Below are 20371 nucleotides of genomic sequence, written 5' to 3' on the forward strand. Positions count from 1 at the left end.
AAACTAAATTCACTAAGGTTAATTCAGATGAGCATATCATAGAAAGCAGAACACAAGTGTATATTTTTGTTTGTACTCTGTTGTAGCGGCTGCTGCTTAGACAAATATGGTCTCTTGTTGCATGAAACTTTATGTTGGTAAATATTTGCATGCTAGTCACACTGTACTGCAGAGTACAACATCATGCTGGTGTGTGGCTCACTGTCCCAAAAGCTATTGAATGACGTGCTACTGCCTGGTTTTAGTATGCTGAACTTTATATTCCCTATAGGAAAATTCTCTTTCCTTATTCCTTAAATTATACAGCCCACCGAGTGAATGAAAGTGGATGGTAAAGCCCTCTGACAGTAATTGTGCATTTGTACAATGTAAGTTCTGTTGTGCTATTCTTATTCTGATCTGATCATCAGCCTTTATAAAGTTATTTCAGATAAAACGGTCAACTTTGTAGTATAGTTCTTGTATAGTAGTTGAAAGGGAACATTCTTGCCTAATTTCATTTAATATGTATCTATTTTTTGACAAAGATTCACCATGTACTTCAGTAATTGTTTAGGGATAATATCAATTTGCAGGCCAACAGCAGTAGATATAACATGACACAATCGCTGGACGAGCCAAGACCGATCAGTATCCATGATTATGTGTTTTGTCTGCTTCAATTAGCTTGCTAACATCAGCTGTCACAGAGCATAAAACGAGGTTGGGCTCTTTTAATTTTTAATTAATTGAATCCAACAAAGAAGCGAAGCCTGAAAACTGAAAAAAAGAACCATTTTTTTTCTTTCTTCGTTAAAAATATGGCTGTGGTATGAAAAACTTTCAATATAAATGTGACTAAACCCAAAGTAGAGAATTACATAAACAGAAACAAATGTTTAAGGTTTACCTAAACTCTGATCATGTACGTAGAGCTCCTTGATCCCCAGCTCCGTCAGCGATTTGTCCAGTTGTAACTCGTGGCGACTTATGCTGTCCTTCAGGAGCAGGACATGTGCAGGGTCAAACTCACACTTGTCACAGATGACTGGTATCAGAGCCTGGAGTGGTACCAACGGGTTGACCCGCAGCACTGCCTTCTGGCTGCCGTGGTAGTTGACCATCAAACGCACCGTTTTCTAGTACCGGGAGAAGAGGAGAGGTGGAAAAAATGGACATTAATGTCAACATACTGGATGAGAAAAAAGGTGGCTGCTGGAGGAATCTTCAAATCCTGGATTCCCACAAAGGTTTCATTTTTTTAACTCAGGCGAAAAAGGAACAAGATTGACCTTGATGGAAGAAATAGGACAAAAGGAATAAAAGCTTGCTGGCAGACCTTACAAAGATGGGGTGAATTTGATCATTGACTCAATAAAAATACACCAACAACATAACACAACAAATATGTCTTGAACAACAACCAAAGAGCAGACAGTGTATGTGAAGTGAATGAATTAGAGTATACTTATTTGAAGACAAAAGAGTGTGAATGTGAATGAATGAGTGAACTACAATCTCATAGAGTAACAACAGCCCATTTGAAATGTAAATCATGTGGCGAGAAGAGAAGCAGAAAGATAGAAAGAGATGCGAACATGCACTGACACTTCAGTAATGAGTAACTTAAGGTTAGACTTTGGTTGCTGACAGAAAAAGGAAAATTTAATAGACTAAAGATGATGCATTGTGTGTGTGTGTGTGTGTGTGTGTGTGTGTGCGCGTGTGTGTGTGTGTGTGTGTGTGTGCGCGTGTGTGTGTGTGTGCATACAAGCATGTGATCTTGGAAGCGTGTGTGTATTTAAGTAGTTAATCTTACAACACTACATAGTGTTGTGTCACAGAGAACAGACGTGCTCTGTGCAGCGGACTTTATCGCTAAGTGGTTCACATCAGCCTCTATAAAAAACACACAACCCACTCTTAACGTGGGTCTCCAGTCAGTGGCTCTTCAGGAGCTTTTGTATTTTAAGTTCTGTGACATTCAATGTCGTTTATCAGTACAGGGTAAAGTGCTTCAAATACTTGAAAACACTCAGAGGCTTCTGACAAGTTCTAATGTCTTCCCTGGTAAGCCTGTAGCTTCACAGTCAAAAATGTTAGGTGCCAGAATAATCATACACGAGAGTAGTACAGTAGGGGTCCTTTGTATATTTAAAAGTTGGGTGAGTTTCTTGTTCATGCATTTGTGACGTGTGTGTGTGTCTGAAAACACCTTGAAAATTCAAGATGATACAGCTGGTTTACCGATTAATTTGTGAATTTGGAGAGTCATGACATCCCTATGTGTTTTAGACTACTTTAATTTCAGCTGGTTTCGTCTCATAAACTGACAAGATATCACACGTGTTGCATTTTAACTGCTGAGACTATTGGTACAATGAAGACACAGATAGAAATGAGGAGAGAGTTGACTGACAGCTCTGTCTGAAGTAGTGTCAGTCTCTGGCCTGAGGCCAGGCAGGGTCAAAGGGAGAGAGAGCAGCCAGTGAGCCCTGAGAAGAGTAGAGAAATAATGCATGGTAACTAAAGGTAAGGCACTCATCAAATATTCAAACTGTAGGAGGAGAGCAATGGAGAGGCAGAGAAAAGGAGGCGAGAAAGAGACTAAAGCTCAAGAGAAATAACTTCAGATAGGCAAGCGAGCTGTAAAAGATAGAGATTTCAAAAAGACAGAGGGGAACACATGTGGTAAAGATGATACAAAAAAAGCACACAGCTGAAAAACCAGTGTATGAGAACTGACTTCAATGTCATGCTAGGCCAGTTTAATCCCAACTGGCTTCCTACCTTAGCATGGGCCCTTAGAGGTTTCACTGGCCTTGCTTTCTGCCAGCAGTCAGAGGTAAAAGGTAGAGAAGGGAGGGACGGATATTACATAAGGCTACAGGGTAAGGAGCTATGCATGTAGTGCATGTAGACTACACAACTGCTACAGTGACGGCTTCTTCACCTGTATTCTGGACAACATTATGAACTATTTTTCATTCAAATCTTATCATCACAAGTCTTATGATTACATTTTGCCAATATCAGTAGGTCTGACATAAAGAACATCACGATCACAGTATCAGGCTCCACTGTCACTCACCTCTGGCACTTTGGGTGCCGGCCTTCGCACCACTTTCTCCTCCCAGACTTTCTCCTTGATGAGGACACAGGCCACGTTGAGGGAGCCCAGCAGCGCGTTGGGCTTGAACCCCAAAGCGTGGCCCTCAGGCGAAAGCAGCTCCAGGGTGTGTAGTGCAGGATTCAGGTGGTAGCGGCTACAAAGCTCAACCAGCAGGTCCATCAGCGCCTTACTGAGAGAGGGACGAAAGAGAGAGAAGGGGGGAAGAGAGAGAAAGTGAAAAAGAGAGGGAGGGAGGGAGGGGGGGAGGGAGGGAGTTTGGAAGAAAGAAACACAGGATGGGGAGAGAGGGAGAAAGAGAGGGAGACAAGAGAGAATATAGGGTTACAGAGCCTAACTAGCTTTAGCTGCGGTAAAGTGAATAGTAATTACTTCATACAAACAAAACAGACACACACCTGATGTGCTTAGGAGGGATGGCTTATTGATAGACACAAAGGATATGATTTTAAATACTGAGCTGTTTTCACAGACATTCAGAATATTGACTGGCAGTAGCATTGATTTTGACATGAAGATCAGCTATCTCTGTAGCTTTTGGAGGATAATTATATAAGAAAGGCCCCAAAGCACCAAGAGAAGCGTATCATGTGTTGTAGATTTAATCTGTGTGGTTTCATAGCCAGAAAACCTCCACAATAAATGGGCAGTCACAAGACATAGTGGCATAGAGAAATAATGACAGGCAAATTGCAGAGTACTTGTTGATATGACTGACTACTTATGTCTGTAAAGCAAAAGAAGCTGTGAAGTCTGCCTCACTGTTTTGTATATCTGTGTGTGTGTGTGTGTGTGTGTGTGTGTGTGTGTGTGCGTGTGTGTGTGTGTGTGTGTGGTGAGGGGGTGCTGTCGATGCGGAGGCCTGCAGTACAACCTGTCAATCCACAGATAAAGAAACCAAGAGACAGTCTCCAATGTTTTCTGGGAACTGCCAGATCAAATGACAGAACTGAGAGAGATACTACCACAAAGGACACCATTGACAATCACCAACACATGGACACGGTCTACGACAAAAACTACAACCAACAGCCACAGCGCCCTGCGTTATTTGCTTCTTAAAATGTTTTTGTTAGGCTCATCAAAAACACAATCACTATCGGAAAAGAATGATCTAATGTCGTATTGAATATATATCGCAATCTAACCTGCTGACCCTTCTGGTTCACATGAGGTCATTTTAATAAGGTCATGTTACACGGTCAAGCATTGCTCATTCCCATTAAAATTTGTTCAACTTTGCTGTAGCGTAACATTTTCCAACCATGACAAGTTAAATTACAGGGACATATGTTTGAGATTATGCATAGGGAATCCACACATAATGTAAATAAATCACATGTTGGGTTTGAATAACTATTTTAATGAGCATGAAATTAATGCAAAGAATCAATGGCATGACCAAAAATTGCTATACTGAAGGAGTTCAGGTTAGGTTCAAAAGTTTTTAGAACGTTTAATGATTCTTTTTTTAATTAAACATATGCAACAATAGGTTATAGTTGTATACTACCTTAAACTACTAAATGTGTATGGTGTCTAAGTGTAAATGCATGTTAATATTCTGGCAAAGCAATCTGTACTCTAAAAACATGCAACATTCATGCAGTACTATAATCAATCTGTAATATTACAGTGCATGCACGAATCCTACAATTCTCCAACAAGAGAGCCACAAAAATGTATCTTTTTTAAAATGTGAGCTCAAAACACTGTTTGTATATTCCTTTTCAACCTTACATAACATGGTTTAGTTGGCAATGTTCACACAATAAATTGATTACGGGGTGAATAATTTGCCAAATCTTATTTATGACCATCTGATATGATTGTCATAGTATTAGGCTCTGATGTTGTTACCGAGCAATATCAGAAAGTAAACTGTAAACACAGCCATTCTAAAAGTAAAGTGTAGTATCACTCATTTCAAAAGCTGATCTAGAATAAGGTAACCAGACACATAATAGGCAGCCACAAAACCCCTGTCTTTATATACCACCCACTTTTTGTAATGATTATAAGAAATATCAGGTAGTTTGAAATGGCCACCAAAATGTTCAAAATGTTTAAATGTGAAAAATCTTTTTAAATAATATTAAAAAAGAAAAGATCAATTCACTTTTACCATTAGTGAGAAGTAGCACAGCGATGCCTACTGGTCTAAAATGTGTCTATGGTTATGACATGACCATCTTGTTGTTCTGTATAAGTGAGGAATCCCTGATTTTCTGCCCCAAAGGAGGAAAGCTCATTAGGGGTAGAGAGCATTAGCTGGTCAGCCTCCATCTGTCAACTCTCAGGGACAAAGCTTGTGCTGAGCCTGAGAGTGGGACCCCTTGACAAGGCCCCACTGGCACTGTAACCCAAACAGACCCAGCAGCAACAAACAGGCCACATTCTGATGTCTGTTCACTGGCAACGAAGGTCATAACATAAAATCATATTGTCCTGCTATGCAATAGCTCAGGTCATTATATTTTTTTAGAAATGATTGAATGTTAATATGGATGTATATTTTGTAGCCAAACACAGTAATAATGAACAAAAGGATTGGGTTAAAAGACATTTCACACCTGCATGCAACATATAAACAAGGCACACTGAACAAAAGCCATTGGAAAGAGAGTGATACACAGAGTAATGTGTGCTAAATCCGTCCTCTCACCTGCCATCCTCAGTTACATTAGTCTGGTATCCCTGTGGTAGGGTTAGCTGTAAATCCACAGTGGGTCTCAGTATGTTCTCCTTGGCATCAGTGCCCGATGTCCCTCCCCCATCAGGTACAGTGTTTCTGAAGATGTGGCGGGGGGCGGGTTGAGGGGCCTGTGGCGGTGGTGGGGCACGTGCCTTCATTCTCCTCCTGAGAGATGACAATGGTAAAAACACACAAGAGGAAATCATTATTAACTTTGTAGGTGTTTGTTGTAGTTTCCTACATTGTACAAGGTTTCCCATGTAGCAGAGTATGTTAAAATGACAAGCATTCCTTTCACATCGTGCACTTGATTGTCACATTTACAATTCGTGAATTAATCAAGGATACATTTCTCTGAATGGCCCCATTTAATGCACATTTTCAGGGTTTCTCAAGGAAAATGGTTACATGCTTTATTGTTAAAATAAACATATTCTTTTTCTCATATTGTCCAACCACATTGATGCTGGGGGCATTGCTGTGGGTTATGACTGTATAATTGTGACATCACAACCTTACAGAAGAAGCAACAGCTCTTTAAAGGCACAGTATCCGAATACGGGCTGTGTGCATTATTTCATGGATTAAGCATTTTGATATAGCCCCTCGACCTGCTGTATCAAGATTTTTTACAATATGGAATCTTTAAGTCAGACAAACAGTGTATGGCTTCTTTAGACTCACTATATCTATACATTTTTCAAAATTATGCAGATCATTTTTTCAGTCTTTTTATTCTTATTTTTTCTTGAGTCCAGTCTTAGTTACACTGCAAGACAGCACAATGAACACGATCCCCTGCCACCCCCTCAAGAGCTGCCTGAATACCAATCACTTTTTTCTGTCTGCCTGTTTCTGTTGGTGACAAAAACCTCTCCCTTCATTACGATTACATAACAGTCTACAGATATGCAAAGATGAACCCTTTCGGTTGTCAAGCTGATCCACCCCTGAACAGCTTCTTATTCCATCTGTTCCAAACACTCCTCTGAATAATAATTTAATAATTTACAACCACACCCTCTCTAATATCACTCCGAAACACTCTTACTCTTACTTTAAGGAAATACTGCAGTGTCAGATACTCGATGTCTGCTTTCAAAAAGCTTTAAAAGAAAAATGAGTCACAGCCTCATTTTAATGCAAACATCCCTTCAATCTTATTCCATACAGTTTAATGAAAGACATTAAGACAATGTCCTCAACAGTTCATACTAAAATGTCAAGATTAAGTTAAGTGAGTTATGACAGTCAGTCAACTCACTCTCAGTTTTACAAAAGCGATTGAAGCTGAATGATAAAATTGGACTTTAAGCATTGTATTACAGTTTTGTAGCCACAAAAACTATTCAAAACAGAAATATTCAGAGGGTGACAAAGTATTAGGTAAACTCAGATGCATTCCACACATAATTTAGTGTGTTGACAATATCTCTACGAAAACCATAAAAACACAGATAAGAACCACACTCAAACCACAACAGTATTGGGTGGAGTCATGTGGCAGATGTCAATGACATGCTGGCGACGAGATGCTGCTATCTGCACATTTGACCTCAGCTCAACATAAACTGTACTTAGCCTGACAGAGACAGCTGATTAGACAGAAATCAAACACTTCATCCTGCTAACAGTGACGACAAATAGCTTTTCTATAGTACACGCTTTAACACGCACACCCTGTCTGTCTTCAAAGCACAAATATTAGCCCGAGATAACAAAAGAAAAACACCCCACTCACGCCAAAAACAGTCCTTGTGTTGATTAAGTGTTCCAGAAGTGTTTTATAGCAGACTGTTTATAAATCCAGCGCCAAGGATTGGGCACACAGAGAGAAAATGTGTGTTTGATCCAGTATCCTTCAGTATCCTTCAAGGTACTCCTGCCCAGTAAAGGCTGCGATGGAAGAATGTCAGTGAACATAGCACGGTGAGCGGACTCTAACCTGGCCACAGTTAACCATTAACAACTGAGTCGGATATCAACCAACTCTCACCCACGAGACCCAGAGTGTCATTGACTCATTATGCAATGCAGACAGTTTAAGTGGATGCGCCATGAGACCGACAGGGTATACTTAAGGTTCTGACAACACTGATCATAATATTGTCACAAGTATAATCACAGTGCAGATAATTTCTGACCACTAACTGCAAGGTGTTCTCACTCGAAGTGCATTAAAAAGCATATGGTTTACTCACAAGAAATAGACAGAAGAAGGTGATTTTCATGAGCAGCTTAGAAACCTCTGAATGTGTGGGATTTTTCTGGTGAGTCTGTGTTTTTGAAGGTAAATAGAACCGGGCTCTGTGGTACTGTGGGACTGGGCCTCGGCCAGGCTTAACACAGTCAGCTAGTATCCTTCCCTCCCTCCCGCTTGCTGTTTGTCTCACCATAACATTTCTCTCTTCCTCGCTCTCTCTCTTTCCCTCCCTCGAACACGCACAAAGACTCCTTTAGGAAAAGCCCCGTCTCCCACAGAGTTAGAATGAGCGAGTGTAAACAGAGAGAGAAAGAGTGAGAGAGTAAAGGGGACGAAGAGCAGGAAACCCTGCTCCGGCACAGGGGGGCAGTAAGTGCTGTGCTGCTACAGGGACTGAGTTACAAATGGGTTCTCTCACACACAGGCACACAGACAGACAGACAGACACACACACACACACACACACTTAAGGTTACTAATGGACCTTTCAGAACCACTCACTTCTTTTCAGTTGACTAAACAGCATTAACAAGGATATATTTCTTCGACTATTCTCTAATAAATCTAATACCTTTTTCCTTTTTAATAGGGACAGTTGTTTGCTTAGGCTCGAGTCGCTTATCAAATTAATATTTGTGAAAGTTTCAAAATGAGAATGTCAAACAAATAGTTGTCGAATTAATCTCAAGATGCCAAAGGCGCTTTGGACTCGTGGTCTGTGCTAAAATCATCCCGGAAAACATGTGAACAGCTCTAAGTGGAAAACAACATGAGCAGAGAGAATTTATTTCCACAGTTTAGATCAAGTGTGTTACAACAAATACTAGCCAGTTGGTTAGTTACAGAATAGTGTAGAATAGAATAGAATAGAATAGAATAGAATAGAATAGAATAATACAGAATAGCTACACACATGCAATAACATAGATAAGTCTTACATGTCCAAAAATTCTTACAAGGTCCGTATTTATTATACAAAGCTAATGGAACAGTTTTTTGGAATAAAGTATTATTTTGTGACTATTAGAGATGAGCTGTGCATATCTTCCAACATCCACTACACTAAACTTAAACAAAAGAAATGTAGTCTCTGCAATTTCTTATCTACTCTTCTCAAGCAAACATAGGTAACTGGTTTGTGGAAAGCAGGGTAGCAGCTGCTGTTAATTTAAAACAGTTAGCTCTTAAAACCTTGTCAAACAGTAAAGGCACAACCTGACAGCAGCAGGGCACTCTCCTTTACTTTTACTTGAACTACTTTAAATTTTGGGTGAACACAATGTTGTGGTTTATGATCCCCCATCATTAGAAATGTGTTACATACAAGGTATACGATATGGATAAAAATATGATGGATACCAGCTTTATAATTAATTAAATTGCAGCATTTTAGCTCCTCAAATTAAATTTCTGAGTCAATGCTGGTTGCCAGCTGAACATGTTGATGGTGGAACAATAATAGTGAGGCATGCTTGATTCAGGTGTCCATGGTGTCATTCTTACTGACATAATTGCAGGTCAGTCTTCCCAAAAGCTGGTGTGTGACTTGTCAGTGATGACATGCAAGGGATATAGCCAAATAAAATAGAATGTAAAATGAACAATTTCTTTATTTAGACATGGCCATATTTTATCAATACTAAAATAGAATATCTGTTTGGCACAAACTGTTACAACATTAGGCAATGGTAATGGTGTAAGACATACACCTAAACACAGCCTACCAGTCATCCTATTTTGCTGTCTGTCTGCTAGTCTCTTTAAAAGATTAGTCTCAGTGTATGCATGTCTGTCTGACAGCGTGTGTGTAAGTGCATTTACAGTGTGTACTTGTACATCAGGCTACAAGATCCAAATACCACCACGCTCACCCCTGATCAAGGCCCTGAGGATAATGCCAGGATGTGTGAGTGTGACTTTGCTTGGGTGCATGTGTGGTTGTGTTGATGTTAAGATACAGATCAGTGTGAATACATGAGAAAATAAAAAGAAAAACTATGCAAAATGCATACATTTAAAACTTTCCCAGAGAGAGATGGAAAAGGTAACATGGTTCAGGATGTAAGCAAAAATGAAATCTTCTTGGAATTACAGGTTTGGCAAGGGCACTGCGAACACAGTGCCAATACGTGGACAATACAAATCCATGAACGTCACAGTCAGATTACTATTGTTAGTGGAGAAGTCAAATTACATAACACAGCTCAGACACACTGGAGACTACCTTTTACTTTTTCTTTTTTTTGCAGGGAAATAAGTGACTGTCAGTGACTATATTTATCCCAGCCATGGAAACACAGCCTAAAAAGTTCCCTCTCTGGAAGGTCTCATGAACATAACGGAATATATGCTCAGTCGGTACTCTGCACCGTCAGCACAAACCTAAGAAATTCAGTTCCACTTACAAGTGGTTTGTTTATTAACCAAAACTTTATTCTGCTATCTTGGCCACTTTCTTCTTATCTTAATAAAAATATAATTATAATCCTTTAGCATCAATTCAGCAATTGCAATAGGGTAAAAATAGCCAGTCTGCTACTGATACCTACAATATAATAGTACAGAATGCTGGAGATAGTACTGCATGAGAAAAAGAGAACAGACAGACGGACTGGCCTACTTTAAACAATAAAGTCTGCTGTGGATGTGATTAAATGTAACTATGATTTAAAGCAGACAGAGACACAAGTCAGTAAGTCAGTCAGAGACTCCGTCTGTCTTAGTGTCTCAGTCAGTCAGTCAGTCAGATGTGGACATGCCCTCAGATGAGAATGTGTTTAGGGTCAGACAATAGATCACTGAAACAATGAGCCACTATCCTCTAATGAAGATAGCCAACTGGATATAGAGCAGATTAATTGGCCAAATACACAGCGCTGACTGACCTATATGCACCATGACAAACCTTGTGCATTCTAAAGTACAGTATAAACAATGGATAATGCCAAAGCTCTGTTGCATATAATAAGAACTGGTGTAAACATAGATATTTGTTTGAGAAACATAAACGCTGTAAAAGACAAGATTTTAACTCTGATGCAAGACATTCCCTTGGACAAGCAAAAAGACTCCACAATAATCAATAACAGACACAAAAATATTATCTTACATATTTCTAAAAGCTTAGTTTTTTATATTAGATCTGATCTGTTCAACAGATTAAAGAATTAAAGCAGTTGTTGGGGTGTGAAAAATATTAAAACTCTGTACGTTGATGAAGGTCCTCAGTCGTCCAGGTCATGGTAATTCTAAGTGCTATATTGTAGGCAACTGGAATTGTTACAGTCTTGTTTCTAAAACTTTGTAGTTAGCCTTGTCGCATTCTACTGAGCATCTATAATAGCAATAGGCAGCAATATTTCAGGTAGTAAAATGGATTGACCGGGGGTTTGCCTTGACCTCAGACCAGAGCTTCACCCATCCTTGAGCTAAACACTGAATCAAAGGTACTATATAAAGTTGGATACTGTAAATCACTCTGCAAGTGAGGGAGCAAAATAAATTTAATCTAAGGCAATTTTAGTTCCATTCTCTCATATAACTGAATATGTACTAAAAGATATTTTCAAAATGGCCTCAAGTCATAATCATACCTTTAAATCATGGAATATTGTTTAAGAGAGACATGAGTGAAGAGTAGAAATAACAACAATGTCAGCATGTTTTTGCCAGGACACTCTTGTAAAAGAGATTTTTAATCTCAATGAGTCCTTTTCCTGGTTAAATAAAGGTTAAATAAAAAAAAAAAAAGTTTTAACCTTGAGTGCCACTTCAAGAACACACCCGCCACTTACATGTACGATCACACACAAGCACATTCAAGCCAAAGCCACACTTGTCTGCGCACACTTGAGTTTTAACCTCCTGTTGTGCATTTGACACAGCGCGAGTGATACACATCCTGGACGCTCAGCCACTCCCTTCGCACTCACACATACTGTCCAGCTACCTTAGCCAGCATACCCCTTGGGTGTCATGGTGTCCCCATGGCAACCTATATTTACACCACTTAAATTCAGAAGAGCGCAGACCTCGGTGTAGTAGCAGCTGTGGATTCTGGATGCATGCACACAAAGGGTGAATGATCCAGAGAAAGAGAAGCAGAAATGAACAGAGAAAGAAAGCGAGGTCAAGACAGAGTGAAAGACTCTCTGTTTTAGAAGTGAGTGTTGGACACATGTGAGCCCAGTAAGGCATTTGTTTGCAGTTGCTAGGCACACAGCCATCTACTTGAGCATATGCCCTGATGCTCAAATTACCAGCCATGTGGTTAAAAACACCACCCCACTGCAATGCCAAGTACAGTGGCTCAGTGCCTTTGTAATGCCAGTCAGACCCCCTGTTTTCACACTACTACTCCTCCCATAGCTACAGCCAGGTAAAAAAATGCAGAAAATAAGAGCCCATTCACGTTTGAATCTTTCCTGTGCAGTTAAACAGGTATGCCTGCTTGATTCTTTAGACATGGTGGAAGTTTCTGAAGGAACATTTTTTTTACCAATTTTGATGATTGATGATGATTCAAGATAATCAAACATCAAGATTAATCCAGGAGTTACTCCTTCTACTTTTAGTATTTTTCAACCCAGCATTGTTTACATCCATGTTGCAGCATGTCTTAGCTTGTTACATTGCCCTGTTGATCAGTTGAATATTTTGAAACCATTAGTAGAACTCTTTATCAAATGAGTCCCAGGTGTTCATCCTTCTGCATATGTATCTATGAGATAAACAAAATGGGCACCCTCTCATAGAGAAAAAGCTCCAAAGTGTTTACATTGCTGCATATGTGGATTCATTTAGTGTATAATGACAGACATGGCATAGGAGACGAGATGACATTTACAAAAACAAGCACTGACTTCTACATAAATAGTGCATGATATATATGATAATCATTACTCATTATACAGTTCTCTGAAGTCAATAAAGCTCATAAATAGAACAACATCAGTTTGATCTATTACCTTTTTCAACACACCAAAAGACCTGAACTCAATGGTATGTGGCCACATGTCACAAACCTAGGGTCATACCAGGTATCTCACAGTATGTGTCTGTTATTTCCATATTTGCATTATGTAGTAGCTTTCTTACTGGCTCCCTCATTCATAGCAAGAGATCAACAGATATTTCACAAAAGTTTTAATTATTAATATGAATCATGAATGTGCTATAGTGTCCTGGTTTTATTCATTTAAACAATAAAAAACTGAACATCATTATCAGTGTGACATTAGCGTTTATACAGATGTACTGGCATAACATTTGGCTGCAGTCTTGGCCTTACAGCACTTAACCAAATACAATGCCATGGAAACAGTTTGTGATTGCACCATGATAAAACCATAAACCGTTCTGAGGATTTGAATACTTGACTGCCCCTAATGCAATAATGGCAGTATGTTCGCATGCAAATGACAACTGCATTACATATTGTAATCAGCCCAGAGTCTTCTTTGGAAAAACTGTTGCCACTCTACATGTCCTGGAAGATTTTAATGTCCTGGACAAACAGTATCTGTGTTTACTTTAAAATCATTACAGAGACTGCTGAGGCTGTGAATCACCAACCCACAGCATTAGTATTTGATGACCTTGAAATGAGACTCCACCTTAACTACAGTTCAAATTGTGCCCGTGTACACTGAGAGCAAAGTGAAAACAACCAGGTAAGAGCTCGGTACAATCTGTTCAACAGGAGTGCAGAGTCAGAAACAGTAACATAATAACCCAGGGGAGATGAACAGACAACACCGCACCTCAGGTGCTAAATGAATTGCGACTCAATTGGGATCAATTAGGTTGCTTACATGCCTTCTAGTTATTTGAAGGGTTTACAATCTGGATGTATTGCATGACCTCGACCAGCAACCGATGATCCAGGAGTATCTGTTTCACACCTACTCAAAGGAGAGAAATCCATTTACTGTAACAGCACCCACCCTATCCTCTCCTCTCCTCTCCTGACTCATGTAGTCATCTTGTCCACTTGTGACAACTGACACAGAGGCAAGGTATAAAAAAAAAAAGCTGTTTAAACAAGGTGTTTTCCCAGACAACGTGAATTCTCCAAAAATAGGAGAAGGAAGCCAACTCACCCTTCTGTCTGGACTGCTGGAAATAATATGTCTGCTTTTCCCTAAGAGATCAAATATGATAGTTCTGTAGACCCAAAAAGTATGTCCATTCTTCTTTACCATGAACTGTTTGAAGCCATTTAGCTTTATCTACTTCAGTTATTTCCAGCATCTTTACTGAGGCTGATTTACTAAGTGACATCAATAAGGAGCCATAGTACACTTTGACATATTCCTAGACAATGATGGGAAGAAGTGCTCACGTTCATCATGCTTGGTGTAAAAATCTGGTAACTCGGCACTCAACAAATGAACTATGTGCCAATATTTAACATTCATTTACTTAACTCATTGTCTTCATCAGACATTTCTGACTCCTGAACCTGACTGTAAAATCAAGATCCAAGTAGTGTCTATGATAACCTCAGAATTACTCTCATAAGGGGAGAGCCACTAATTGAGTCACATAAGCATTACAGTGTAATAATTGCTTTCTATTGGCACACCAAGATATGAGCTGTGCACTATGCACCAACTGAAGTAGACATAAAGCTTAACAAAAAGCTTGTGGGTGGCACAGAGGCCCACAGCAGAGGAATAATGGAAGGGAAAAGGAAAGGAGGGATAATTAATGTGGTAAAAGGGTGGGATGAGGGAATCTCAGGTGGCACAAGGCTCCACATGGCTGGACGGCAACAAGAAAGGGAACAGAAAAGGGTATATGGGTGGAGTCCAGTATTAGAGAAGAAGGGGAGGAGAGAAGGAATGTAGAAGCAGAACAGCAGGAAATGATAATTAGTCTGTTCTCTATTCCCTAAGCTGTGTGTTCAATTAGAGAGAACTCCTGCTGGAAAGACAAGAAGAAAAACACTTCTATTACAGATACTGTTGGTTTTCAGCAGACAAACACAGCTTACATGCACCCCAGGATTCTTTGATGTGAAAAAAATATAACATAAATCACTGAAAAGGCGTATGTCACTTTCCTGACGCAAGAATGACCCAGCGCTCTTTTTGGGTGAAGTGCCAAATTGAAAAGACAGCAGCACCGTGCCGGAAAGCTGCATTGTTGCATTTCACATATCAAACAACAACAACACAGTTCACAGGCAAGGTGGCGGAGCAGCAGCAGGCAGAGCTGGCCTGTCTGCTCTAGCTAACAGCCTGGAGACACTCTGACAGCAAAGACGTCTTTGCCGTCAGGGTTGGCTCATGGACCGCCGTATCAGGCCTCAAGAAAAGCAGGCAGTACCTGAGTGAGTTAATAGTTTTACAGGCAGACTATGTCTATCGTCGATAAATATTGCTATCATTTTATCGTCCAGGCCTAGACTATTTTAAGTAATCTAGATGGACAAATAGCAAAAATGTATTTTCATATGTTGGATTTCAGGGCTAACTGTCCTTTTAAAGAAAATAATGCAATCATGAATTGTGCATGTGCCCCCTGCTAACAGACTGGTTAGGTAATAATTCCTTAAAAAAGGACAAAAGACTGTTGCAAAATTACTGACACAGTGGTACAAAGCGGTTACAGATTGTTTTAATTCTATAACTGAGATAGAAACTAGCAGCAATGTTGAAAACCTGTAAAATCAACACAACTTGTGCAAGACAAAGTGCACTTCACCGCCTTATCAGTTGATACCATTGCTATGGCACGTCAGTTGGCTTTGGAGAAGTCTGTCCGATCTGCGTACACACATATGCAGTCCGTCTGTCTTCCTCCCTGACAAGCCTACATACCACAGTGACTAACATATGACTGCAGGCTTCCAGAAATAAATCTGAGCTGCACATAACAGCTGCGTAAAAGTACAGACAGACACACTGTACAGAAGACACTTCATATTGATACACGGGCATACTTTGTTGTTAAAGGTGTATCCCAATATTTCTTTCACCAGGGAATGAGGACAGCATATAGCACAGACTGGGTAATGCATCGGGGCCTATGGAACGTGGTAGTCTATAAATACGGTCTGTCTAGATTTCTAAAATGTTTCCAGCGTATCGTGGCATGGCTTTGGAGGAAATATATTCAGAGAGCCTTGACTACTTTGGTTCGTATACAGACCAAGGAGCCATTAATTACATCTTCCTGTGCCAGGCCTTATAACTCTTACTTTAACATTAACCACAAAAGACATTGCAGTAATTGCTAATGACACACAGATTACTCAAAGGATGTGCGCTCGCATTAAAAGTGAATAAGTGTAGCACTTTCAGCACTTAAATAGCTAGGTTACTACTTTATCTCACGTGTTCAGAGGACTTAATGGAACAAACGTTAACAACATTGAGCTATATCAATCATTCTTGTGCTACTGTATACTGTATCTTCAAAACACTGACTCCTTTTTGAAGCCCTAAATTGACAGTTATACTGTAAGCTTTTGATCTAACATGTTCAGTTCAGTGTGTACTCTGGTTAAGCTTATATCCTTGAGGAACAAGCTTGTGGAAGCATTGCATCCACACCCTCTCTATTTAAAACAGGATGGCCTGTGAAATGGACGCAGATATTACCAGATACATGCTGTACCACTGCCAACAACGCATAGCCTCAAATACTCTCTCTCCCTCTCTCTCTCTCTCGCCTAGTTCAATTTTCACAGAAGTTAAATTTAACCTGTCATAAAAATAACCCTAAATATCCAGATGTGACCACAAAGACTCAAACATGTTCCTCTTTGGTAAAAGTAAGTACAGTATAGCCTTCAAGCAGAAAGTAGAAAAAATTGGGAGTCCCTTAGTCAGCAGTGCTGAGCCACTGGCTGACCACACGAACCGTCGACTTCTAAATTGAGAGGATTTCGTGAAGGATGTGTGGGGTGGGGTTCTTCTGTCTGCATCTGTCTCAAAATCTGCCACCATTTGACACAGAAGACATAGAAGACACTAAGGGACAACATCATCCAAGTCTATCTCTGAGAGTATTTTAAGAAGCTGTACAGACTATCAGACACACATGGCATTTGAATACTACGCAAAGGGTGAGACTGACATTTTAGTCCAGTGGGCACAGCTTCAAATCAATGAGTATTTACACTACAGCTTTAAACTGGTGTTGGTCTCCCTCTCCCCACGAGTGCACACGGGCATGGACATGCACACATCCAGGATAGTCAGTAGCCAATAATTATCTCTGGGTGTGTGCTGAGGATAAGGGGACAGTTATTTGTAATCCCATACTGTATTTAACTGTAAAGTGTGCCAACCTGGTCTTCCTGTGTGGGTGTGTTTCAAGGCTAAATAGACACAGAAATGAGGCTAACACAAACAACAGATGCATTTAAAACAAAAAATGTGTGACCTACCAATAATGAGGCAGATGTCAGCATAAATCCGGATGCTGCGAGGGGTTAGGCTTTTTTTTCAATTGTTTCTCTATACTTTACACTTCATGAGGCACTTTGAGGCAAAGTCTAGACATAAGAAATGCAACAAGCCTGTGTGGCGAGAAATGGCAACAAATGTGTTTTGTCTCTGCGAGGGTGTGGGTGGTTGATCATCACTGGGGACTGAACCACGTGATCAAAGTAAACTCACAGGTTCTGACGTCACACATGACTGTGTCTCCAGAGAGGGCTGACAGAAAAACATAGAAGGTCTATTAAACCTGTAACAGCTTCATAAAACCCTTTGAAGATTAAAAAAAACACAAGCGAGGAATGCTATAAATGTCGAATTCATTCGAGCAGTGCCCTCTTATTTCTTCCTCTGTTCACTTATATTGGTCTGTTGGTTCCTTATTGCTTTTGTGGGAGTGGATACTAAAATCAAAAGCAGGAAAACCACATTAATCAGAGGCTTCTGGAATAAAACTCATTCAACACACAAACAAGCATATAGGTGGACACACATGAACACCATGTCCAGACATGTAACGGAAAACGCCAGCATGTTAATTAAGACTGTTGTGTAAGCTGCAGACTTTAACAGAGAGGACTTTAACAACTGTTAGTGCATAAATGCAATTACCAAACATTGAGATTTTTATGGAACAACCATCTCAGACTATACCACGGTTTCAAAGCATCACGGTCTTACCCCTAACGGAATGAAAATACAAGGTTTTTAAACTTGCAATATACATATTTAAGTAATACTAATATGATAGATTTGCATTTCTTAGGTCAGCATTTGTAAACAATATGATAACCATCAATTTTCATACCTTGAAATTGGTATATTGCCACAACCCTAACTCACACAATGGACCACAAATGTAATCAGGATCAGATACAAAAAAAAAAGGTTCAAGAGAAGATTTGTATAACTTGATCTTGATTAATCCGGCCCAAGTAAGGAAGCAAGTTGCTACATATTAGACAATCTCAATGCACTTTGAGAAATCAATACTCATTTAGGCTCTGGGAGGAGAAGAAGTTGCCTTTTGTGTCCCTGCTTAATTACAGGCTTATAACACGCAGAACTAACACTTCATTCAGGCTACACAGCCAACACACACATTCAAGGCACAGATTTCAATGGCAAAGTACAAACTGATTTCACTGCCTTCAAAAGACACGTTTCTGTCTTGCTTGTGTCTGCTCATTGACAGTGCTGCTGTGTGTGTGTGTGTATATGTGTGAGTGTACTTTTATGAGCTGTGCTACATTAGGACTGGGCTATGTAGTAAAGTAGCTACTCCCTGTGTGATGACGAAAGAGAGGGATCACAACACAAAGAGAGTTGTCATGGTAATTTATATGGACAGAAATGTCACACACTGACCGGATAAAAAAGGTGTTTTTGCCACCACTGCCAGCTGACTATGTGACCAGTCTACTTTGTAATTTGGCCAAAAAGCTCTTAAGTGTCTGAAATCACCGTATTTAAGAGTATCTGGTTAAAGGGACCTTTGCTTGAAAGATCAGAGGAGAAATAGACCGAGCCCTCATTCACTGCATCAACACTCTTTCAAACAGTATCACACCCTACTCACGTTGCCACTGAAGAACAACCATGTTTCACTGTATATCCGTGTTACACCGCTGTTTAGCCTTGATCACAAACCTACAGCATAGGAAGAGTACTTTAGAGTGCCTGAAGAGTTAGAGCATGATAGATAAAAGGTGTGATCCCTCTAGGTGACAGCAGGACTCTCAGAAATCACATCTTTGACAATAAATACAGTGCTGACTTACGAATTGATGAATCAGTAACATTTGGTTTTACAGGACACAGCTATAACCATAATTAGCAGCCAAGTAACACATAATTACACTGACGCAGGATCATAACTGGTCAGTGAGTTACTCATGGTACATCATACCTCTAACTCCACTGTTAAAACATGAACAACAGAAACAAAACATTTTTTTATGCTCATATAAGTTAATAATTACAAGATTAACTAACACAAAAGTTATGCATATGAAATAAAAAAAACAAAAAAACTTGCACAAAATCAACTTTAGACTATCTATACTTCATTCGGGAGAGGAAACCCGCAGACTTAATCTATTTCTCCATATCACAATGACATCTGAAAGGTCAAGAGTTGTTTACTCTCCCACACAAAAACTGCAATCAATGAGTAGCACTGTATGGACACTGCTCCCTACGGCAGCATATTCTGGCATTCAAATTTACTGTCACTGGCGATACGAGGTTATTCATTGATATGGTGGGGTGATTTTTCTCCATACTGTCTCCAAAGCATGCAATAAAGAAGCGGGGGGGGGATGAAAATACATCACCACTGTACCATATTGCCATTCGGTACTGACGAAATACTCTTTTTCACATCAGACGGTCTGACTTGACAAATGAGGAAGAGCACAGGTGTTACCACCAACATTAACAATGGTATTCAAGGTGAACAGCACAACAAAGGATCTCCACACTGAGGCGGCAAAATCAATTTAAGCAGTTACTGATCATAACATTTGGAATTAGGTCTTTACTATTACGTTAAAACATGAAACAAGCCTACTACTCATAACAACACAGTTAAAATGCACCTACAATTGCTACTGTTGTTCCACCAACAAAACGCCATGTCACTTTCTCTACGAGCAACCGTGTATACCGTTGCACTTGGCTTTGGTCCAGAGCTGTTTATTCTTATTGTCTGACAGACTGGAGGTAAATGGAGGGCAGGTTGTTGTAGCTGCTGGAACACTCTCTCTGTTGTCAGTAGTGACTATAGAGACTGCACAAGTGCTGTGGACGCTCTTCACCTTTTCGACCAGATAGTCAATAATTCCGTTTTTTTTTTCACTGACCCATGAAATTACTGTCATTTTGAAAAAACTCCATGGCAACTCGAAAAC

At 39.9% G+C, this 20371-nt stretch overlaps 1 protein-coding gene across 7 annotated transcripts in view; it reads right to left on the reverse strand.

Moving 5' to 3' along the window:
- cobl (cordon-bleu WH2 repeat protein) overlaps window positions 1–20371 on the reverse strand; it is a 59273-nt gene that overhangs the window by 38158 nt on the left and 744 nt on the right. For 5 of the 7 annotated variants that reach the window (XM_030393990.1, XM_030393988.1, XM_030393989.1 and 2 more), the window contains exons 3-5: window positions 5775–5969; window positions 3071–3281; window positions 890–1118 (exon numbers count right to left, since the gene is read on the reverse strand). In XM_030393990.1, the coding sequence (XP_030249850.1) occupies window positions 890–1118; window positions 3071–3281; window positions 5775–5969 (635 nt within the window). Of the gene's footprint in view, window positions 1–889; window positions 1119–3070; window positions 3282–5774; window positions 5970–7545; window positions 7768–8005; window positions 8241–20371 lie in introns of those variants that run through there. The other 2 variants (XM_030393987.1, XM_030393985.1) reach the window with 2 other exon arrangements.

Source organism: Sparus aurata, chromosome 17, assembly GCF_900880675.1.
Source record: "Sparus aurata chromosome 17, fSpaAur1.1, whole genome shotgun sequence".
NCBI classification, from domain to species: Eukaryota; Metazoa; Chordata; class Actinopteri; order Spariformes; family Sparidae; genus Sparus; species Sparus aurata.